The sequence below is a fragment of the Echinops telfairi genome, unplaced genomic scaffold (genome assembly GCF_000313985.2).
Source record: "Echinops telfairi isolate 266 unplaced genomic scaffold, ASM31398v2 ScPeMD7_7457;HRSCAF=8495, whole genome shotgun sequence".
NCBI classification, from domain to species: domain Eukaryota; kingdom Metazoa; phylum Chordata; class Mammalia; order Afrosoricida; family Tenrecidae; genus Echinops; species Echinops telfairi.
The window spans coordinates 44,644,084-44,662,982 of record NW_022111357.1 but is presented as its reverse complement, the minus strand read 5'-3'; the positions used below and the strand labels follow the sequence as shown (position 1 = coordinate 44,662,982).

The 18,899-nt window shown below is 54.2% G+C and overlaps 1 protein-coding gene across 1 annotated transcript; it reads right to left on the bottom strand.

Annotated features, from left to right (window-relative positions):
* Positions 1 to 853: 853 nt before the first annotated feature.
* On the bottom strand, positions 854 to 18,639 carry PBX4 (PBX homeobox 4). The gene is made up of 7 exons (XM_045299029.1): positions 18,569 to 18,639; positions 6,045 to 6,289; positions 5,573 to 5,763; positions 5,221 to 5,356; positions 3,097 to 3,406; positions 2,766 to 2,872; positions 854 to 1,200 (listed from the first exon to the last, which is right to left on the bottom strand). Exons 1-7 carry the CDS (start codon positions 18,615 to 18,617, stop codon positions 1,108 to 1,110), a joined length of 1,131 nt encoding a protein of 376 aa, XP_045154964.1. The 5' UTR covers positions 18,618 to 18,639; the 3' UTR covers positions 854 to 1,107.
* Between the last annotated feature and the right edge of the window lie 260 nt (positions 18,640 to 18,899).

Sequence of the window (18,899 nt, the reverse complement as noted above, 5' to 3'; positions counted from 1 at the left end):
CTGGACAAGGCATGAAGAGAACAAAGATCGATAGTTACGACGACGTTAAAAAACCAACCAGCAACCTCATTGCCATCGGGTCAAGCCAACTCATGGTGGCCCTGTGGCTGAGGGCTTCGAACTGCTGACCTTACAGGGAGCAGCCCTGCGCATAACCACTGCACCAGCAGGGCTCCCGGTGTGATGATGCTGGGGACGTAGATGCCGTCCACTGCCAGGAGACGGGGCCAATTTATACAGGACAGTCGGCACGCTCCTTAGAAGGGAGGACGGCAAGACTCTCACACACTTGGTGTCAGTCCCCTAGGGGAGGGCCTTGGTGAAGAGGAGGGGCAGCCCAAAAGAGGAAGACCTTGAACAAGACAGACCCACACAGTAGCTGCAACCACACGCTCCATCTCAGCAAGGATGGCGAGGCTGGCCCGGGACAGCTTTCTTCTGCTTAGTCTCACCGAGTTACAACGGCCTTACCGCCAAATGGCAGCACAGACTAAAGTGGGACAGCAGCTCCCCACTAGCCCCAGGGGCAGAAAACGGAGGTGGGTACTATCTGTCCCAGGAGTCACAAAAAGGTTAAAAGTCAAGTAGGGGGAGGAAGAGGGTAAGGGGACAGTAGGGGCTCTGTTATGGAGGATACTCACGCCAGGTGGCAGGGACTCATGGGTAACACGGGACTGCTAACAGGGTACAGAAAGGGCTTGGGGATATGTGATATAAAACTTCAGCTGTGATGGGTGCTAGCACTTACACGAGTGTTAAAAAGATAAACAGTGGGGGACCATCACAGTAAGGAAGAGGGGTGCCCCACTCTGTGCAGGGCTTTGGGAGCTCACCACCCTGGCAGCACATCAAATCAAAGTCAGTCAAACTTTAATGGGCTACGTGTGACAAAGGCCTAGAGCAAACAATTCACTGTCTTACCAGAAAGTTGTTATTTTAGAAAAATGAACAAAATCGGGCAAGGAAGCCAGCTTCTCGAGGCTGACAGGACAGAGGGCAGGCTGGCACTCTGGACTGCTTGAGGCAATCAGCTGCACCTGGAGTGGGGACAGTGCCAGGAGGGGCTGCGACAGACCGCCGCGGGCGCTCTCCTTCTGTCCCCCAGACTTAACTGGATGCATCGGAGTGGGCACTTCCCAGGTCCCCAGCGGGTGACGTGATGGACAGTGGGGGGGTGGCCCCCCGCCAGCTGCCCCTGGGCTGGAAAGAAATAATGGCTGTCAAGGGTGGCGCAGTGGCAGTGACTCTAGACCTGCCCAGCCTTGGCCCCCTGTCCAGGCAGGACCTCTAGGACCAGGGCACCCAAGACTTGGGCTCTCATCTGCGTCTCAGCCTCTCCCAGGTAGCACTGCGGCGCCTCTGACAGCGGCCCTGTGGGGCTGTGCAGGGACCGAGGGGGCAGCAATGTGGCTGCTGGGAGGGCCGGGGGTTAGGTCTGTGGCCCACAGGAGGGTCTGCTGGAGAAGGGCTCTGTGTGTCGTGCTGTGCCCCAGGTCTGCAGGGACAGTGTGACTTAGAAGTTTGTCCAGCACATCCAGGCTAGACCTGGTGCCAGACACCAGGAGCAGACACCACTGGCCCACCCCACCCACCACGGTGGTTCTGAGGTTCGCAGCACCCATTGGCGAGTTCCCACACCTCGCCCTCGCCAGCACCAGGTGGTGCCCAGTGCCCAACTGGCCAGCAGCCCCAGGTTCACCCCAATGCTGCACGGGTAAGGTGGCTGAGTGTTGCCGACACAGTCCTGCTGTGACCTCTGGATGGCAGGGTCACAGGCATTGTCTCGGGGGTGGGCCACTGAGGAGCTAGAAGGATGCCGAGCTGGCTGGGTGTAGTTCTGGCCAGGGATGGGATGGGCCCAGGGGTGAGTAAGGCAGGGGGACCCAGACCTCCTCCGGGGCCTGCGTCAGGGTTCCTGGTGCTGCCTGCTCTGAGGCCGGTTGGGGCCTGGCTACTCTCACGTGCTCCACCCCGTGGCTTATGATGGGCAGTGGGGATTCTGCAGCAGCTGGACAGCAGGCGAAGCTGTCCTGGGCCAGTGGGGGCATGCCACACCTGTGGCTTTGCACATCTTCCAGAAAGCCCAAAAAGGGTCCCCCGACTTCCCGATCAACACCTGAACCCCACTCTCAGCCTTCCCTGCAACCACAGTCCGGTCCCTGGGGCCTCAAGAGCCCCGAGGACTGCAGGGGGCATGGGCTCCGTATCTGCCACAGCCTGCCGGGCCCTGCCTGTTTGCCCACCACTTCCTGAGGCCATGCCATGAAAACCTGAGGCTCCCAGGGCACAGCAGATGTGCCCTCAGCCCTCCTAACTGGCTGGGTGGGGCTGGGGTGAGGACCTTCGGGCTCAGAAGAGGGGAGTTGGGGCCAAAATATTGCTTCTCCCTCCTGACCCCAACACTGTCCCGAGGGCAGTAGTTCTCAACCTTCCTCACGCTGCCACCTTTTCATACAGTTCCTCATGCTGTGCTGACCCCCCAACCATAAAATTATCTTCGTTGCTACTTCATCACTGTCATTTTGCTACTGTGATGAATCGGGAGACCCTTGTGAAAGGGCTGTCGACCCCCAAAGGGGTTGCGCCCCTTGGAGGAAGAACAGCCTGTGCTCAACAAGCAGGGGGGCCTGTCCCGGCAGGAGGGAGGAGCGGCGTCTTCACTTGGTGCCCAGGGCCCCAGAGCTGGCTGCCGGAGGGAGTCTTCACCCCACAGACCTGCCCCGGGGGCGGCGGTGGGCTGGCTGAGGGCTGGCGTTTTGACCCACCTGAGACTGGGACCTGGGCCCCATTTGGAAGGGCTGGTCAGAGGCCAGTGCCTGCAGGCTCACAGAGGCGTCCTCAGGACAGGTCAGCGAGAAGGTGCTGGAGGAGCCTGCAGCAGTGGAGGGCGTTGGGACAGTGAGTCAGGGAGGGGGCAGGGCTGGGTTCCAAGTCCCCACCCCACCGCTGCCACTTCACGGGCCTTCCCTTCTCCTTAGGGCAGACGCCCCCATCCCCACAGCAATGGGCTGCCTCGGATTTGTCTCCACACCGAAGAGCAGAGCTGGTGTGGGGAGCCCAGGGGCTGTGCCAGTGTGGCCAGGGCTCCTCACTCACCAGAGCTGGGCGTCAGGGGGCAACTGGCTTGGTGCCCAGGGCTCCCAACTTTGGTGGCGTCCACTGCCGTTTTAGACACGTAAACGTTAGCCTCCTCTTGAAACTTCCCCATGTTCTTTTTATACCGGATTCTTTTGTTGCCAAACCAGTTGGAGACCTGAGGGCACATGGAAGGCACTGGAAGCGCTGCCGTGGCCGCAGGTGAACGCATCACGGGCGCCCCTCCATGTACAGGCTCTCCAGGGTCACTGCGGACACCCTGGGCTGGCAGGTCTGCTCTGTACTGTCTCCGAGAAGAACCTGCTGGAACCTGGGGAGGCCAAAGCAGCTGGGAGCATGACCACCGTCTGTGATCGGTCCGAAGAAATGACCGTACCCTCCCTGCAGGGGGCGGCAGCCAAGGGGATTCTGGACCTGCTCCTAGGAGCCCCCTCGGAAACCCAGTGGAAGGAAAGCCCGTGATTACGGCCAACATCGACCGAGCAGGTGTGACAAGAGGGCATGCTGGAGGTGGCTGGAGGGTGCTGGCACAGAGCTAAGCAAGTGACCTGGCCTCATGCTCGGGTCTAGGAAGACGCTAAAAGGATCGGGTCCCAGGGCAGGTCCCCGTTCTTGGCACTGCCAGATCCTTCTCTGTCACAGGGCGGTCCTCTGCACTGTTGGGTGACGGACTGCATCCCCAGCCCCCAGCCTCAATGCCCAAAGCACCAACCCAGTCATCATGGCCACTGATGTCACCCAGGAGGGAACCCCTGGCCTTCCTAAATGCAGGCTAGCCACACAAGGCTGGCTCTCTGTGAAGTGCCCCCTGAAACCCCACCCACGTTTCATGGGCCAAATCAGAGAGGTGAGTGACGGCGGCAGAGGTGGGGATGACCTGGTTTCCTTCACATTTCAACCATTAAAAGGAAAAGCACTTGTGTGATTCCTGTTCCCAGAGTGGAATCTCTCCCCTGCCTGCTCCCGGAGTATGAGCGGTCTTCCCTTGCTCAGCTTGGGATAGACGCTTGTTCCCCACTGACCTACAGAGAAGGCTGCAGGGCTTCTTCGTGGCATTACGTTTATGTAAACGAACACAGCTAAAGTCCAAGACGGGTTACAAAACACCCTTCCATTCTGAATCCATATGGGATTTTAGAGGGATGAACTCTCTACCTGGTGAGTAGGGGCTGGAGAGTCAAGTGCTTGAAGGGCTGGTCCCAACCACTGCCCGTCTCTGGATGGAATGCCCCCATGGCAGCTCCGAGCCAGGGACCCCCACCCCGGCCCGTGTCTGGCAATGGCGGTCTTCCCCGGCCAGTGGGCACCACCAGCTGTGGCTGCCCAGGCAATGGTCTGCAGCCGTGTTCTGGGAACCGTGGACACCCCGTCCTGCAATGGTGCGTTCTTTCCCCTCTGGACCTTCTCCTGAGGTCAACCTCACAACCTAGATGACCTCTGCACCCCAAATGGCAACCGCTTGGGGTGTTCCAGCGTCCTGGTAGTACATGGGGAAGGCTCGGCTGCTAACAGCAAGGGCAGCTGCCCCGCAGAGGACCCAGCAGTCAGCGTTCCTAAGAAGCGTGGGGGCCACCCTGTGGCTCCCTCGCTTGCCCTCTGGGACAGGGTAAACTGTGCCAGGGGGCTCCCGAGACTGAACTCTGTACAGGAGCGGGCAGCCTGCCGTTCTCCCAGAAACTCTGTAGGGCACCCCTATTCCGCCCTGTAGGGCTGAGGAGAGTCAGAGTCATGTGGTGGCCGGCCTTCCAAGAAGAGAACGTGACTGTGGATACATGATCCCCCATGCATCCCCTCCAGGGGTCTTCACACTCCCTGCGCACACACTGCCCCCTGGGGGGTGCACTCACCCTCACACACATCCCCTTGGGGGGGGTCTCCCAAGCTCCACACCTGGAACACACATCTCCTGGAGGCCCCCTGCTCCATGCCTGTACTCCAGAGGGGGGAGGAGAGCAGCCTAGTGGAGCCTGCAGAGCTTCAGCACAGCGTGAGGGGTGTCTGAGCCCAGGCTGCTGTGACGGCGGGGAGCTGGGCCCTCGGCTCCTGCCCCCTCAGTTCATAGCCTGAGTGACTCCCCAAGGGGCCCCCCTTCCAGGAGGAGCCAGGGCAGGGCGGGACCTTCACCTGGGAGACGGTGATGCCGCCCTTCCTGGCCAGCTCTTCCTTGGCTTCTTCACTGGGGTAAGGGTTGCTCAAGTGGGAATAGAAATACTCATTCAGCACTTCCGTGGCCTGCTTGCTGAAATTCCGCCGCTTACGCCTGCAAAGACAGGGGGCCCCCCGACCAGGGTTAGTCTGCTGGCACCCTCCAACAGTGCCCCCCCTCCCACCACAACACCCCGAGCAGCAACCAACGCTTCCTTCCGGATGCCTCCCCGAGACATGGCGGGTCACGATCCCAAAGAGTCGGCCCCAGGCTGCAGCCAGAGCCCCTGGCTGGCCTCCCATGCTACCCCTCCACGTGGCGGGGCCTGACCTGGCGTCCAGGAAGCGGGAGCGCAGGGTCATCACGGCCTCGCAGGTGCTCTGCTTCAGCTGCATCTGAATGGCCCTGAATTTGCCGTGGATGACGCCAACCATGTGCTCCATCTCCTTGGGGGAGACAGGTCGCACCCTGCTCTGCTCCCGGAGGAGGTTGGTGACGTGTGTCGTGAACTCACGACAGGCCTGCGGCGGGGACACAGACAGCCCGCCCGTGACCACCGTGCAGGGTGGCATGGGGCAGCAGCTCCACCCAGAGCAGCCAGCTGCTGGCCCCCCGGGGCTCACACACGGGTTGGGCGGGGCATGGAGAGAGTGGGCTTGCCGGCAGCTGGGCCGCCTTTGGGGTGAGACCCACTGCGAGGGCTCCTTGCTCTGTGCCACAAGAGAAGGCGGTTAGCCGGCCCACGGTGTGCTCGGACAGACGCGCATTCAATGATAGAAACTCTTCCATGCAGAAAGATCACCTGTTCATATTTCTCTAGCTCAGAGTGGTAAATCTGTCGGATCTGGGACAGCTTGGCCCTGTAGTCAGAGTGCTCAATGCTATTGTCATTTGGACAGCCACCTGGTGTCGCTGTGCCGGCCACCGCCGATCCTCTTCTTCCCCTCCTCTCGGGCCGGGCGACGCCCTCAGCCAGCAGCATGTTATCTAGCCTCATGAGCTGAGCGTCCGGGGGGTCCTCTTCCTGAACGCCACGGATGCTTAACACTGGGGAAGACAGGGGCCACATCAGTCTGTGCTTGCCGGGGAGAAAACAAAACCCAACCCAACAGTGGCCCTGGTGTCCCGTCTGAATATGCCTTTCATTTTATGACGGAATGACCCACTGCCACACTGGCCCAGGTGCTAGAGTCCAGAGGGATGGAGAGGCAAGGTCACAACTCAGGACAGCTGTGTGGGGAGCACTCCACCAGCAAAGGTGGGAAACCACCAGTTCAGGAATAGGAAGCATCATCAGGCAGGTCACAGAAAGGCAAGAAGCAGTCCAGGTGGGGTAGGTAGGGTAGATTATGGGTTGGGCTGCTAACCACAAGGTCAGCAGTTCAAAGCCACCCCTCAGGAGAGAGATGAGGCTTCTACTGCAGTAAGGAGTCACAGCTTCAGAAACCCACAGAGGCAGCTCTACTCCGTCCTCGAGGGTGGCTAGGAGTCCAAGCGGACTTGATGGCAGTGTATTGGGGTTCGCTGTCAGGAGAGCACCGTGAGCAGCTGCAGGGCTGAGTGGCGGAAAGCTGCTAGGAAGTTCCCAGTGAAATGTCTGATGAGTGACAGGCAGACACTACGGAGGCTGGGGAGAAGGGGAGAAGGTGATGGTGCAGATAGGTAGTTTGCTCTCTCAATGCTATCAACCAGGCCCCCTGGTGGTGTCGTGGTTACAAGTTGGAGAGCAATCTGCATGGTCGGCAGTTCAAAACCACCAGCAGCTCCGTGCAAGAAAGACTGGGGTATTTACTCCTGTAAACAGTTACAGTCTCAGAAACCCACGGGAGTGGGGTGTCACTATGAGCCAGCATTGACTGGACAGTTGAGTTTTTGAGAATGCTACTGTAGTTTTATGCAAATAGTGCATAGACTGTATATTTCTCTTGTAATTTCCCGTGTGAATTCCATGCATGTGCACCTTGTTTGGGACAAAGACTGGGTGGACTTGCAGTCTAGGAGGCCCTCAGGGGCAGTTCTAGCCTGTCCTGAGAGGGCACCAACTCGACGGCAGAGACTTTGCGTTGGCTCTGCACATTGTTTAGGTGGTGACTCCATGTGGACGATAGGGTAATCACGGAACTGACTTCAAGGCCTAACTGTGGTCGTTACATAATCTGTTCTCAATTGGACACTTCAGAGTGAAGGGGTGGAGTTTAGCCTGTCAATCTGGTTGCAGCTTGATGACCTCATATGGAGGCGCTAAGGAGATAAATAGCTTCCTGGAGGTGGGACACATGCTCAGTCCCTGGGAGACATTGTGGCTGACAAGACACCTGGAGACAGGCTGACGGCAGTCAGAGCCTCGGAGCTGGAGAAGCCACGTGGAGACCCCTGACAGCGCTGAGAAGCTTAAACACCACTGGATCCACAAGACTTTCTACCCACAGGCGTGTGATCTTCCTGAATTCGCATTATTGCATGGCTGCGTGAGTCTAAGGAGGTATTGATGGACTAGGATTGGACATACGGGCTAATATCAGACTGATGGACTTGATCTGGATTGGGCTGGGATGTTCTCAATTTACAATTGGTCTTTTATATAAAGCTCTTTCTCACACACCTATGAGTGTCTATGGATTTGTTTCTCTAGTCCACCCAGACTAACACACTAAGATTTCGGTTTCGCCATGCTGTTGCTTCTGGGAGGTGCCATCTCATCAGTTCAGATGCATAGCGACCCCTATGGGCAACGAAATGAAACGCAGTCCTGCAGCATCCTCACAACTGTTGTGTTTGGGTTCATTTCTGCAGCCACCGTGTCAGTCCATCTCCTTGAGAGTCTTGTACTTTTGTCACTGACCCTCGACTTTCCAGGGACTGGTCTCTCCGGATCTCATGCCCAAAGGACGTGAGACGCCGTCTCTCCACTCTCCGTTCTACGGAGCGTTTTGTCTGTGCTTCTTCCACGGCGGAGTGGTTTGTTCTTCTGGTACTTCATGGGACTTTCAGGAGGCTCTGCCAACACTGCCATTCAAAGGCATACATTCTACAGTCTTCATTTGTTGTCCAACTTTCACATGCATATGAGGTGATTAAAAATGCCACGGCATGTGATCCAAGGATTGCTGAATCTTATCATCCAAATCTGAAGGAGGAAATGGGATCAGGGCTTAATTCTGAACGCCCGGTTTACAGAAGGCTCTGGATGACAGTGGAGGCCAAAAATCCATTTGCAGGGTCCACACACAGATCAAGCCTCCAGTGAATCCCCTCTGACCATAGTAGAGGAGCGTGAATAGCCTTGTTATCAGACACACTGCATTGTAGAGACGAGTATAGGCGATATAGTCAGGTTAAAATGCAATATCTTATTTGATCTCCCTTTTGACCCATTTAACAGTTGTTTCCATTTAAGAAGAAAAGGTAAAAGAGAAATACATATGGACGAAGCCTCTGGTGAATTCCCTCTGAACAAGACCAGGAATGTGAATAGCCTTGCTATGGCGCAAAGTGCATTGAAAAGTGGATTATGGCAGATGTAGTTAGGTTAAAGTTTACCACATTATTTGATCTCCCTTTGGACTCATTGTAAAGTTGTTCTGGTTTTTAATATTTTATGCTTTCTTTTCAGTTGAGTTTTCCCCTCTATTTTATTTTGTTGTTAGTTCTTTTGTTTAAAAAAAAATTTTTTTTTCTCCAAAAAATAAAAATTTCTTTTCGTATGCTTTTTGGTATATAAAATCCAGGAGGAGTGAATCTACACAGATAGTAACTGGATCAATGGTTTCCTGGGGGTACGGCAAGGAAGGTTTGTGGGAATGGGGTGCTAATAGTGAGTCCATGAAAGAAGAGGCTGTTCCAACAAGGATTGTGGTAATGATTGTACAACTCTTCTTCATATTACTGAACTGCTGAATTGTACGATATATGGATAATGAGCCATAATAAAGCTGTTTAAAAATAATAAAATTATCATGCTAGCTAAAAAAAAAAAAAAATACCAGGGCTTGGTCGGGCACGCCTTAGTGTTCAAGGTGAACTCCTTGCTCCTCAGCACTTCAGAGTTGGGCAGCAGATCTGGCCAGTGCAGTGAGTCCTTTCATGCTTGGCTGGGCTTCCCTGAGCATGGCAAGCTCAGGCTTTTCTCCATGCACATGGTGTTCCCTTTGGTCCAGTTGTGGGAGGATTTGGGTCGTCGTTACATGGAGTTGTAATGCATCCTGAGGGCTGCACTCAGGGATGCTCATCAGCAAGTGCTTTACCCCTTCCAAGAGCTAGTTTACCCACATCACAAATATATTTACAGTCGTTACTCACCTGTCCCCTCCATAGAAATGCATATTTTCTGCCCAAACCCCTTAGTCTAAAGCAGTGGTTTTCTCAACCTTCCTCATGCGGGGACCTTTTCACACAGTTCCTCATGTTGTGGTGACCCCCAACCATAATATTATTTTCATGGCTACTTCAGCACTGTCATTTTGCTAGTTAGGAATCGGGCGACCCCTGTGACCGCCCCCCCCAAGGGTTCGCGACCCACAGGTTGAGAACCGCGGTCGAAAGGGAAGGCGCTCAGGAGACATCCTTGTAGGAATGTCCACCTAGAGAACATACAGCCCTTCCAAGGGGAAGACCTGGCATCCTCAAGATCTGAGCCCTAAGCTGACACCTGGCACGGAACAGCAACACTAACAACAGCGAGATGCCACAGGGAGACCCCGCCCATGTGGTTCCCTCTGCTGCAGAATGAGCTGGAAGGTCACAGAGTCAACTCGGGCTGGGGACCCCAGGGCCCAGGGCCCAGCCAGAGCAATGGCAGCCACCCAACCCATCAACAGATCTGCCTCAGATGAAGTACAACAAGGAAGCATCCTACGAGGCAAGGACGTCGAGACTTCGTCTCCCGTACTCTGGACACACCTTCCTTGCCAGGAGAGACCAGTCTTTGGAGAAGGACATCATACGTGGTAAAGCAGAGAGGAAGGCCCTTGGCATGATACACTGATTCAATGGCTGCAAACACGGACTCGAACAACCTAACCACGTCTGGGAGGACGACACAGGGTCGGGCAGTGCTTCCTTCTGTTGTACACAGGGACTCTGAGTCAGAGCGACTCAGCAGTCCCCAACAACACACAGTCAACAACTACCAGAGGGATCACAGTACGCCCATGAATGATGTTATCAACCATCATCCTCAGGGACTTTGAATGGCATTCATTGTAGGTGTTTTCATGCTTTATTTCTACAATAGCCAATGACCACAGCTGGTAGCTTAAAATAACCCATTTAGTCTCTGAGACACGGGTCTTTCTAAGCTAAAATGCACACGTCTGCAGGGCGAAACCTTCTCTTGGCCTTTTCCAGCTCTAGAAGCTGCCTGCCTTCCTTGGTGTGTGGCTGTCTGCTATCTTCAGAGCCAGCAAGAGCAGGTTGAGTCCTCCTTCCGTCCCTCTTTCACTCTTAAGGATCCCCGGTGGCTACCTTGGGCCTCTGGGTGATCCAGGATAATCTCATTTGAAGGTGAGCTGATTAGCAACCTCATCCCCCTGCATGTAAGCCACCCACAGTCATAGCGTCCAAGGGTTAGGGTGTGGCATCATGGAAAACAAAACAAAACACAAAAATAATCTCACGGCCCTCGAAGCAATCGCTATGTGTTGGGCTGCTAACCTCAAGGCCACCAGTTCGAAATGACCAGTTGTTCCACAGGAGAGAGAAGAGGCCTCACAGACAGCTCTAGTCTCAAAACCCCACAGGGGCAGTAGACCCTGTCCTCCAGGGTGGAGATCAGTGGATTTCTTGGGCGGAGGGGGGTGGTCATTATTTTGCTGATCATGATACCACACTAGGTGACTAAAGCCCACGAAAGAACTGTGTCAGCTCAGGCTAGTGTTCTGTGAGCGTACGTGGTGTGTATGTGTGCGTGGAAGGGTGCATGGGGGAGGGCGGGGGATACGAGAAGCAGGAGAGGGACAGAAACCAGACAGACGTTTGCCTAGAAAACAGACTGGAGACAAACACAGGGAAACGTGCACCAAGTTCTTCCCTAGAAGGACCCACATGAATTTTCCTGTGTGCTTCCTGCATTTTCCAACACCTGTACGGATGTGGACGGGGGACCTCTGGGCATACCACTGTGAGAGGCTGAACTCCGCAGAGCACGCTCTCAGCCCACCGTCCATTCATCACCAGCCCTAACTTTTCCTCAAACCAGCTCTGTCTTGGCGCACCCCAGGGCCCATATACAACTGCTGGCGTGATCACTCGGCCCTTGACCTGAGGGTTTCAGGGACCAGGCCCAGCGCCTCAACACCTCAATCCAGGGAGAGCTATGGCTCCAGGCTCTCCTTTGCCCCTCTTTGGGGCGAGGGGGTGGGGGGAGCAGGACGGGGGAGTGCCCTTTATCAGGGAGCTGCTGGGGGCTGGTGTGGAGACCCCATTCCTTGGCTGTTTGACTTCACCTAAAGCAGCGGCTCCCAAACTTATATGGCTTACTGCCCTCTTTTCAAGGGGGAATAAAAAAGCCCATCATCCCAGATAAAGCGTAGGCATCGGCTTCTGCAGCTTTGGGGCTGTTCCAGTGCCCGCCAGGGGGCGGTATCACCCACTTTGGGAAACACTGATCCGCAGGAAGAACCAGCTGGAAATTGCAGCTTGAAACCACTGGTCGCAGTGAGCCCGCACAGGGTGCTCCCCTGCCTCTGAGGCCATCAAAGGGCACCCCAGGGCTACCCTGCCTCTGTGTTCCTGGTCTAGCCCCACTTCTATCCTTGGGCTCCCAGACTCCCCAAGTGCAGCACGCAGCTCTACCCCTTGTCCTGCCTCTACCCACTGAGGCACCTCCCTCCCACTCATCCCCCCTCTAATTCACGATCCAGTGAGGGGAAAATGCCTCCAGTTGGCCCTGGACTCAGAGCCCAGTCTTTCCTCCAAAGGACTTTGCCTGCACCAGATTCCCACGGGGCAGGCCCACAGGGCCCTTCCCCGCTCTCCGTAGTGATCTCCTGCTCCCAGGCCCCCGGAGCCCCATGCCAGCAAGGCAAAGCTCTGCTCAGGGCCTCCGCTGCTTGAGCAGCACCTACCTCCTGAGGGCTCTAAATGCCAGCGAGGCCAACAGAGCCCCCAGGATGTACAGGGCGCTGTCCTTCCCCAAGGGCCAGCCTGGCGACACACCTGCCGGAGAAGCCCCCTCCTGCTTTCTTCATGGGGTGAGCGGAATTGAAGAAAGGAGTGGCTGAGGGTTTGACTTGTGGTTTGACAAAAGTACGTGTATCCACAAGTGCCCGTGTGACGACACGTGTGCATGTCCATGTGCAAGCATACACATTTGAGAGACCGTAACAAGCCAGCGACCCCCAAGGGCACGGGAGTCTCAGAGGACTCTTCACAGGGCTGTGGCTGGTGACAGAGTTCTGGGAGGTGGGGCTGGAAAGCCTCCTAACCTTGAGAGAAGGCCTATCCTTGCCTGGCCATCTCCCCGGGGGTAAGCTTCTGCAGGAATTCTGACCCCAGCCCAGAGCTGTATTTGCTCTGGGTGCAGCAGCAGGCAGAGGCCAGCAGGCTCTCTACAGCGGCAAGGACCAAGGGCCTGCCCAGGTAGCTTCCCCAAGGTGGTCAGTGTTGACACTACGTATGTGTCTGAGTAAACTGACAGGACAAAAGTCACACAGGAAAAGCCCGGTGCACCCGGTCGCCCAGTTGTCACAGGCCACATGGAGGCTGCAAGGAACACACCTCTCCTGTCTGTTGGTCCTGTCACACTGCCCTTCCTCTCTAACTCTGCCCAACCCTGCTCCCCTTGCCTGCCCCCCCCAACCCCCCCAGGAGCCTCCTGAGAAGTCAGCTATCACCGACCACACACTGCGCATCTCAACTCCCCAGGGCCTTCGGTGGGTGGGCGGGGGCCCCTGAGGACAGGTGCTCGCTCAAGACAGGGCTGGTTGGTCAGTTTGGCTGTGGGGAGTTGCTCAGGTGGGAGTGGGATCTAGAACCGCCTACACGTTCTTCTGTTTCCAAACTACTGCAAGTGATCAAACTTCGCAAGCCAAACAATGAAGCAAAGGGACCTTGTGTTGTTTCCTGAGAAACAACATGGCACGTACGCCAAGTCCTTTTACCCCCACAGAACAAAGACTTTGGTGTTAATTTTTTTTTAGGCAGGGGTAGTGCAGAAAGGTTAGAGACGACCTAACCTTCACTCAACATGCCCAGCAGGTCACCTCACCTCACCTGGTGTAAGACTGACTTCAGGGTAGCACCCGACCTGCTCTGACTTCACAAAGGACAAGGAGAAATTAAGTCGGCATCAGCCCAAGGGTGATTCCTATAAAGTGGCGATCAGATATGCTTCCACATTCAAGCCTCTTTGATTAATTCTGACACCAGCCCTCCCTCCCATGCCACGCTCCACTTCTCTGCTGGGCCTGGTCATCTGTTGCAATGGCTACATTTCTAACACCTTAGAAATGAGCAACCTACCTTCTTTACCTTTGAGGCAAGGTCCCAAGGTTCGCTCGTGGACACCAGATGGTAGGGAAGTCCTTGTTCAAGTCATTGAACTTTCTCAGCCCCACACGGCTCCTACCAAACTGTCCCCGTAACCTACCTCCGCAGGGGCTGCCGCGCCCTCTGTGGGCATCAGGTGGAGGGACTGTCATAGCAAGTGACATTCCCGTTGCTTCTCACCACATTATCTCTAATCAAAACATCTCACAACCTCAGGTGCTAAAACCTCCACCGGGCATGCAGATGAAGCTATTTCAATAGATTTGCATGCACATGCATCCAGTCATGAACTTGCATTGCCATTGAGTCTACTTAAGCTCGGCCTCCTAGGCAGCTTTTCTCACGCAAGGCAAAAGGGCAAAGGAAGAGCTAGCAAGCACTGCATTTCCAAAGGCAGCCAGGGTGCAGGCCCGGGGACGAGGGGGGCCGGCTGACCTGGTCTCAGCCACCCTGGAGAGACAGGTGCCCTTGTGGACAGTTTCCGAAGCCAATCAACATTTTTCTTTCCTCCAAAGAAATGCTCTCATTTCAACTGACCTGTGACCACAAGGAAAGGCCTAGGAGCTCTGAGTGTGGGACCCTGCTGAGGAGCTGATGCTGCCATGTGGCAGGTCAGGAGCGGGGCAGCCAGTATCCCCATTAGATGCCCAGCAACCTGGAGCAGGGAACGAGCATGCGCCTGGTGGCGATGGACTAGACTGAAAGAATGGCCCCAAGGTTTTCAATATATACAAGAAACATGCATATCTGTGTGTATACGTGTGTGCAGATGTGCTCACACATGTATACATCTACACATACTTTTCTGCTCCTGGGTCCCTGAGAGTGCCTGGGGGCAGCAACACCCCAGCCCCACTGAACACCCCAAGGACTGGGATCCTGGTTTCTCAACCTTTGACTCTGCATGGCCCCAGGCTCCTTAGAGAAAGGGCTCGAAGATACGCAGAGCCGTCAGAGGGACCCAGGCAGCCGGAGGGAGGTCCTACTGGCTAACTGAGTAGCAGAATGTGACACAGTGGACTCGGCGGGCCACGTGGACACACAATGAGGAAACCCACTGAGAGCTTAAGGAGGAATAGGGTAAAAGTCTTCCACTCTGAAACTGACTGTGGTAGCAAGTGGGCAACAGTGCTCGATGTGATCGAACTAGGGAACGATATGGTATCTGTCTTAGCTCCCCAAAAAATGGTTTGGGAGGGGAAAAAAAAGATATCCAGGTGGCCACCAAATTTGTAAAGCAATGCTCTCCATCCCTAGCCATCCGTGAGAGAACGGGAAACAACAATGTGATGCCACCGAGCACCCGCACTGAACACAAAGTTCACCGAAAGCGGAAAACATCTGAGGCCGGAGGGGATTCTGGGAACGGGGAGCCCTCCTATTGTTGATGGGACTGTGCCTAGGGAAAGTGGTTTGGCGTGGCCTCAACCAGCTGGGAATAGAAAAGCAAGGTGACCCAGCAATCGCTCTACTTAGTATCTACCCTACAGAAATAAGGAGTGTGCACGAACAGACATGCACACCCATGTTTGACGTGGCGCTGCTCACAAGGGTAAGGATGGAAACCACCTAAGGGCCCATCAGTGGAGACTCAACAAGCCTCCCTGCTTTCGGGTGCATGCACTCGACTTGCAATGACTCTCGACAGCACAGGCGGGAACCACCCCTGTGGGTTTTGAGAGTGTCACTCTTTACAGGGGTACAAAGCCCTGATTTTCTCCCGAGGAGCAGCTGATGGTTTCGCAATCGCTACGCCACCAGGGCTCCAGTGGAAGGGCGTGTAAGCACACTGGTGCTTACACACAATGGGTACGAGGCCTCGTGAAAGACCCCCACGGTGAAACACCTCGCACGTGGATGGGTGGGGGGGGGCAAGCTAAGTGAGAGTTAGTCCATCTCACTGCATGAGACCACGATTATCAATAATCATCATAATAATAAAAGGGTTTCATGCTAGAAGAAGCAGATTTTGATGGTTACCAGGGGTGGGAGCGGCAAGGCAGGGAGGAGACGTCACAGGCTGGTGGGTGGACAGGTGTTGACTTGGCAACATCCTACAAGACGAAGAGAAGTCTGGGAAACAGGGTAAGTCTTTGAGAGGGCTAAGAAGTTACTCACGCTGTCGAATGAAAAAATGATGATCTGAGATGTAAACCTTCACCCATTTTACGTTTGTTTGTGTGTTGAAGGAGGAATGAGACAATTCTATCATCTCCAAGAGTTCCCTATAGAACCAAAACAAACTCCCTGCCATCAAGTCGGTGCCGCCGACTCATAGCAACCCTATAGGTCAGGGTGGAACTGCCCCCGTGGGCTTCTGAGACTGGAACTATTTATGGGGGTAGAAATCCCTCCCAGAGACGCTAGTGGCTTTGAACTACAGACCTTTCGGAGAGAAGACCAACTTGTAACCACTATGCCACCAGGCTTCCTCCTCCCTTTAGAATGTTTGTTATACAGGAGAAAAGAGCAACGTGAAGAGGGGTAGGCCAGCAGGTAGCATCTTCACCGTGTGACTGGGGCAGGGACAAACGAAGGCATCCAACATCTGGTAAACCTAGGGCAGCCTGGCCTGGGAGATGGTGATGCCTTCAGCAGAGTGGTGGCAGCTAATTCAGATTTGCTTCAGGGTGTGACTAACTGTACCCATGAATCAAGGTGACAATCACTGTGGAAAGTGGCACGATGCTTCCTCAGTCATAGGATACAAGACAGAATGTGCCCCCAAACAACGCATGCGTGGAATTCCCTCCAAGAGACACTCCTGTAGTCTAGTCATGAAGAAACACAGTAAAACCCACGCCGAGGGCCATCTGCATGACACAGAAGCATGCTACATGACCGGGCAATGCTCACCAGTAGCACCCACATCAGAAGATCAGGAAAGACCGAAGAACAGAACGGCTGCAGGTCAGAGAGACTAAGGGTGGTTGGAGGCTAAGTGGACATGGGACCCCAGACAGGACTCTGGACAGCCAGTGACAGCCACTGGGGAGAAACTGCTAAGGTCTAGCTATAGGCTGAAGTTCAGTTACATAACGTGGGGCCAATGCTAATTTCCTGGTTTTGATCATCACACTAGGGTTATTTGAGTGATTAATACATTAGAGGAGCGGTTCTCAACCAGTGGGTCGCGACCCCTTTGGGGGGGGTGTGTGTCAAACGACCCTTCCACAGGTGTCACCTAAGACCATCAGAAAACACACATTTGTGATGGTCTTAGGAACTGAGCCCCTGCTCCTTTGTCTCCAGGCGGGTCGGCCACATGCAGATATGCCCACAGACGAGTACCGGGTGTGAAGACCCATGGTACACCATGCTTCAAGACAAAATTTCATCTATTTGTCACTAGATATAAATATTTCACAATATAGAATTACATATTGTTCTTGTGACTCATCACTATGCTTTAATGATGTTCAATTTATAACAATGAAAATACATCTTGCATATCAGATATTTACATTATGATTCATAACAGTAGCAAAATGACAGTGATGAAGTAGCAAGGAAAATTATGTTATGGTTGGGGGTCACCACATGAGGAACTGTATTAAAGGGTCGTGGCATCAGGAAGGTTAAGAACCACTGGTTTAGAGGTTGCTAGGAGAAAGGTAGAAAAGAGCTTAGTGGCCTAGTCATTATGTGTTAGGCTGCTAACGGCAAGGTCAGCTGTTTGATACCACCGGCTGCTCCTCGAGAGAGAAAAGAGTTACAGTCTCAGAAACCCCCTGGGGCAGGCCTGCCCTGCCTTACAGGGCTGCTGTGAGTCAGAACGGACTCAACGCTGCTGTGTTCAACTTCGCTATAAAGCCTACAATGAATCCAAAATAAAAAATATCTTTAAATCCGCGATAATTACACCTTGGATGCTGTGATGGTTAGGTTTATTGTGCCCACCTGGCCAATAGGAACATGTGGGATTAATTAGGTCACATTTTGATTGGCGGGCAAAGAGACAAATGACCCTGCAAGGGCTGCCCGCATCTCTCTTGCCCTCTGGTGAATGGACCAGAGTGCTGCTGCTGTACCTAGTTCTCTGCCTCAACCTGTGAGCTACACCACCTGTGGGCCAAGCCAACCTGTGGATCGGATGTGTGGCTAGAGCTTGAGACCTGCTTTGCCACACTGCTGGTGGGTATGTATCGCTTGAGCTTGCGGCTGGTGGATCCTGTCACCTTGCATTGTTTGCATTTGATATCCCACCCAGGCCTGCTTCATTAAGCTCCCGCGCTAATGACTACTGCTGACCAGCCCGCCCTGCTATTTGCTGTCTGTGGGCAGACTCCACTTGCCTTGCCTGAGGGAGGACTCTGCTGTCTGCTTTCTGGACCTTGGACCCAGCAGCGCACATGAGTTGAAGGACTTCCAGTATATTAACTGTTCCACAGAAGTGAGTTGAACTGAACCCTCTGTACTGCTGTGTGGACTAATTAACTGTTATATTCCTTCTCATTGTGTAAACCTATCCTCATATATATATAAAATCATAAGTGTCTGGTTTTGCTTCTCTAGAGACCCTGCCTAACAGATGCTTAAGACAAACAAGTGCAGAACTGTGATACCTTTTCCGAGTCTGTGATCTGTCCCTTTTCCAGAGCCACTGAGGACCACAGACACTCTGAGGTCTCGTGTCAAGCAAGAGTGCATCCAGTTGCTACGTACTTGAAAGAACATTTCTCCAGTTGTACACAGTAACAAGATAGAAGTGAGGGGGGAAAAGACAGAGGCGAACTTTCCACTTCTAGAGAAAAGATGGGACCGGCAAAATAATCCCCAACCAGGTGGGCGGGTCGAGCTGTGAATCTGGAGCCAAGGGGGTCTTTGCTGGCGGCCTACCTGTCTTTTCCTTGAGCTCACAGAGCACACTGAAGAGAGCAGGCTTCATCCGATGACAGTTCAGGGCGTGCTTTCTGCAAGAGAGGTGACAGACAGAGGGGCATCAGAAAGACGGAGAGAGAGAGAGGTCATCTTGTCCACAAGTGAAGACTCCGAATCGAGAAATAAAACCAACTCAGTCTGCAAGTTCCAACTCTCGAAAATCTCTTTCGGAAGATCCAGCACAGTGCATTTGGTGTGAGTTGGATTTGTGCAAATTTAAAATAAAGCACAACGAAGACATTCCAATCACGTCCATGCACACTTGCACTAATGCAAACAGTGCAGATGG

What these genes read in the sequence shown, in the direction of transcription:
- PBX4 (XM_045299029.1), bottom strand. Translation starts at nt 18,617, where the DNA reads ATGAAGCCTGCTCTCTTCAGTGTGCTCTGTGAGCTCAAGGAAAAGACA. An exon ending in TCCCGCTTCCTGGACGCCAG is followed by an intron (nt 5,357 to 5,572) that starts GTCAGGCCCCGC and finishes CTGTCTTTGCAG; the next exon opens with GCGTAAGCGGCGGAATTTCA. An exon ending in GCGGCATCACCGTCTCCCAG is followed by an intron (nt 3,407 to 5,220) that starts GTGAAGGTCCCG and finishes TGGCCTCCCCAG; the next exon opens with GTTCCAGCAGGTTCTTCTCG.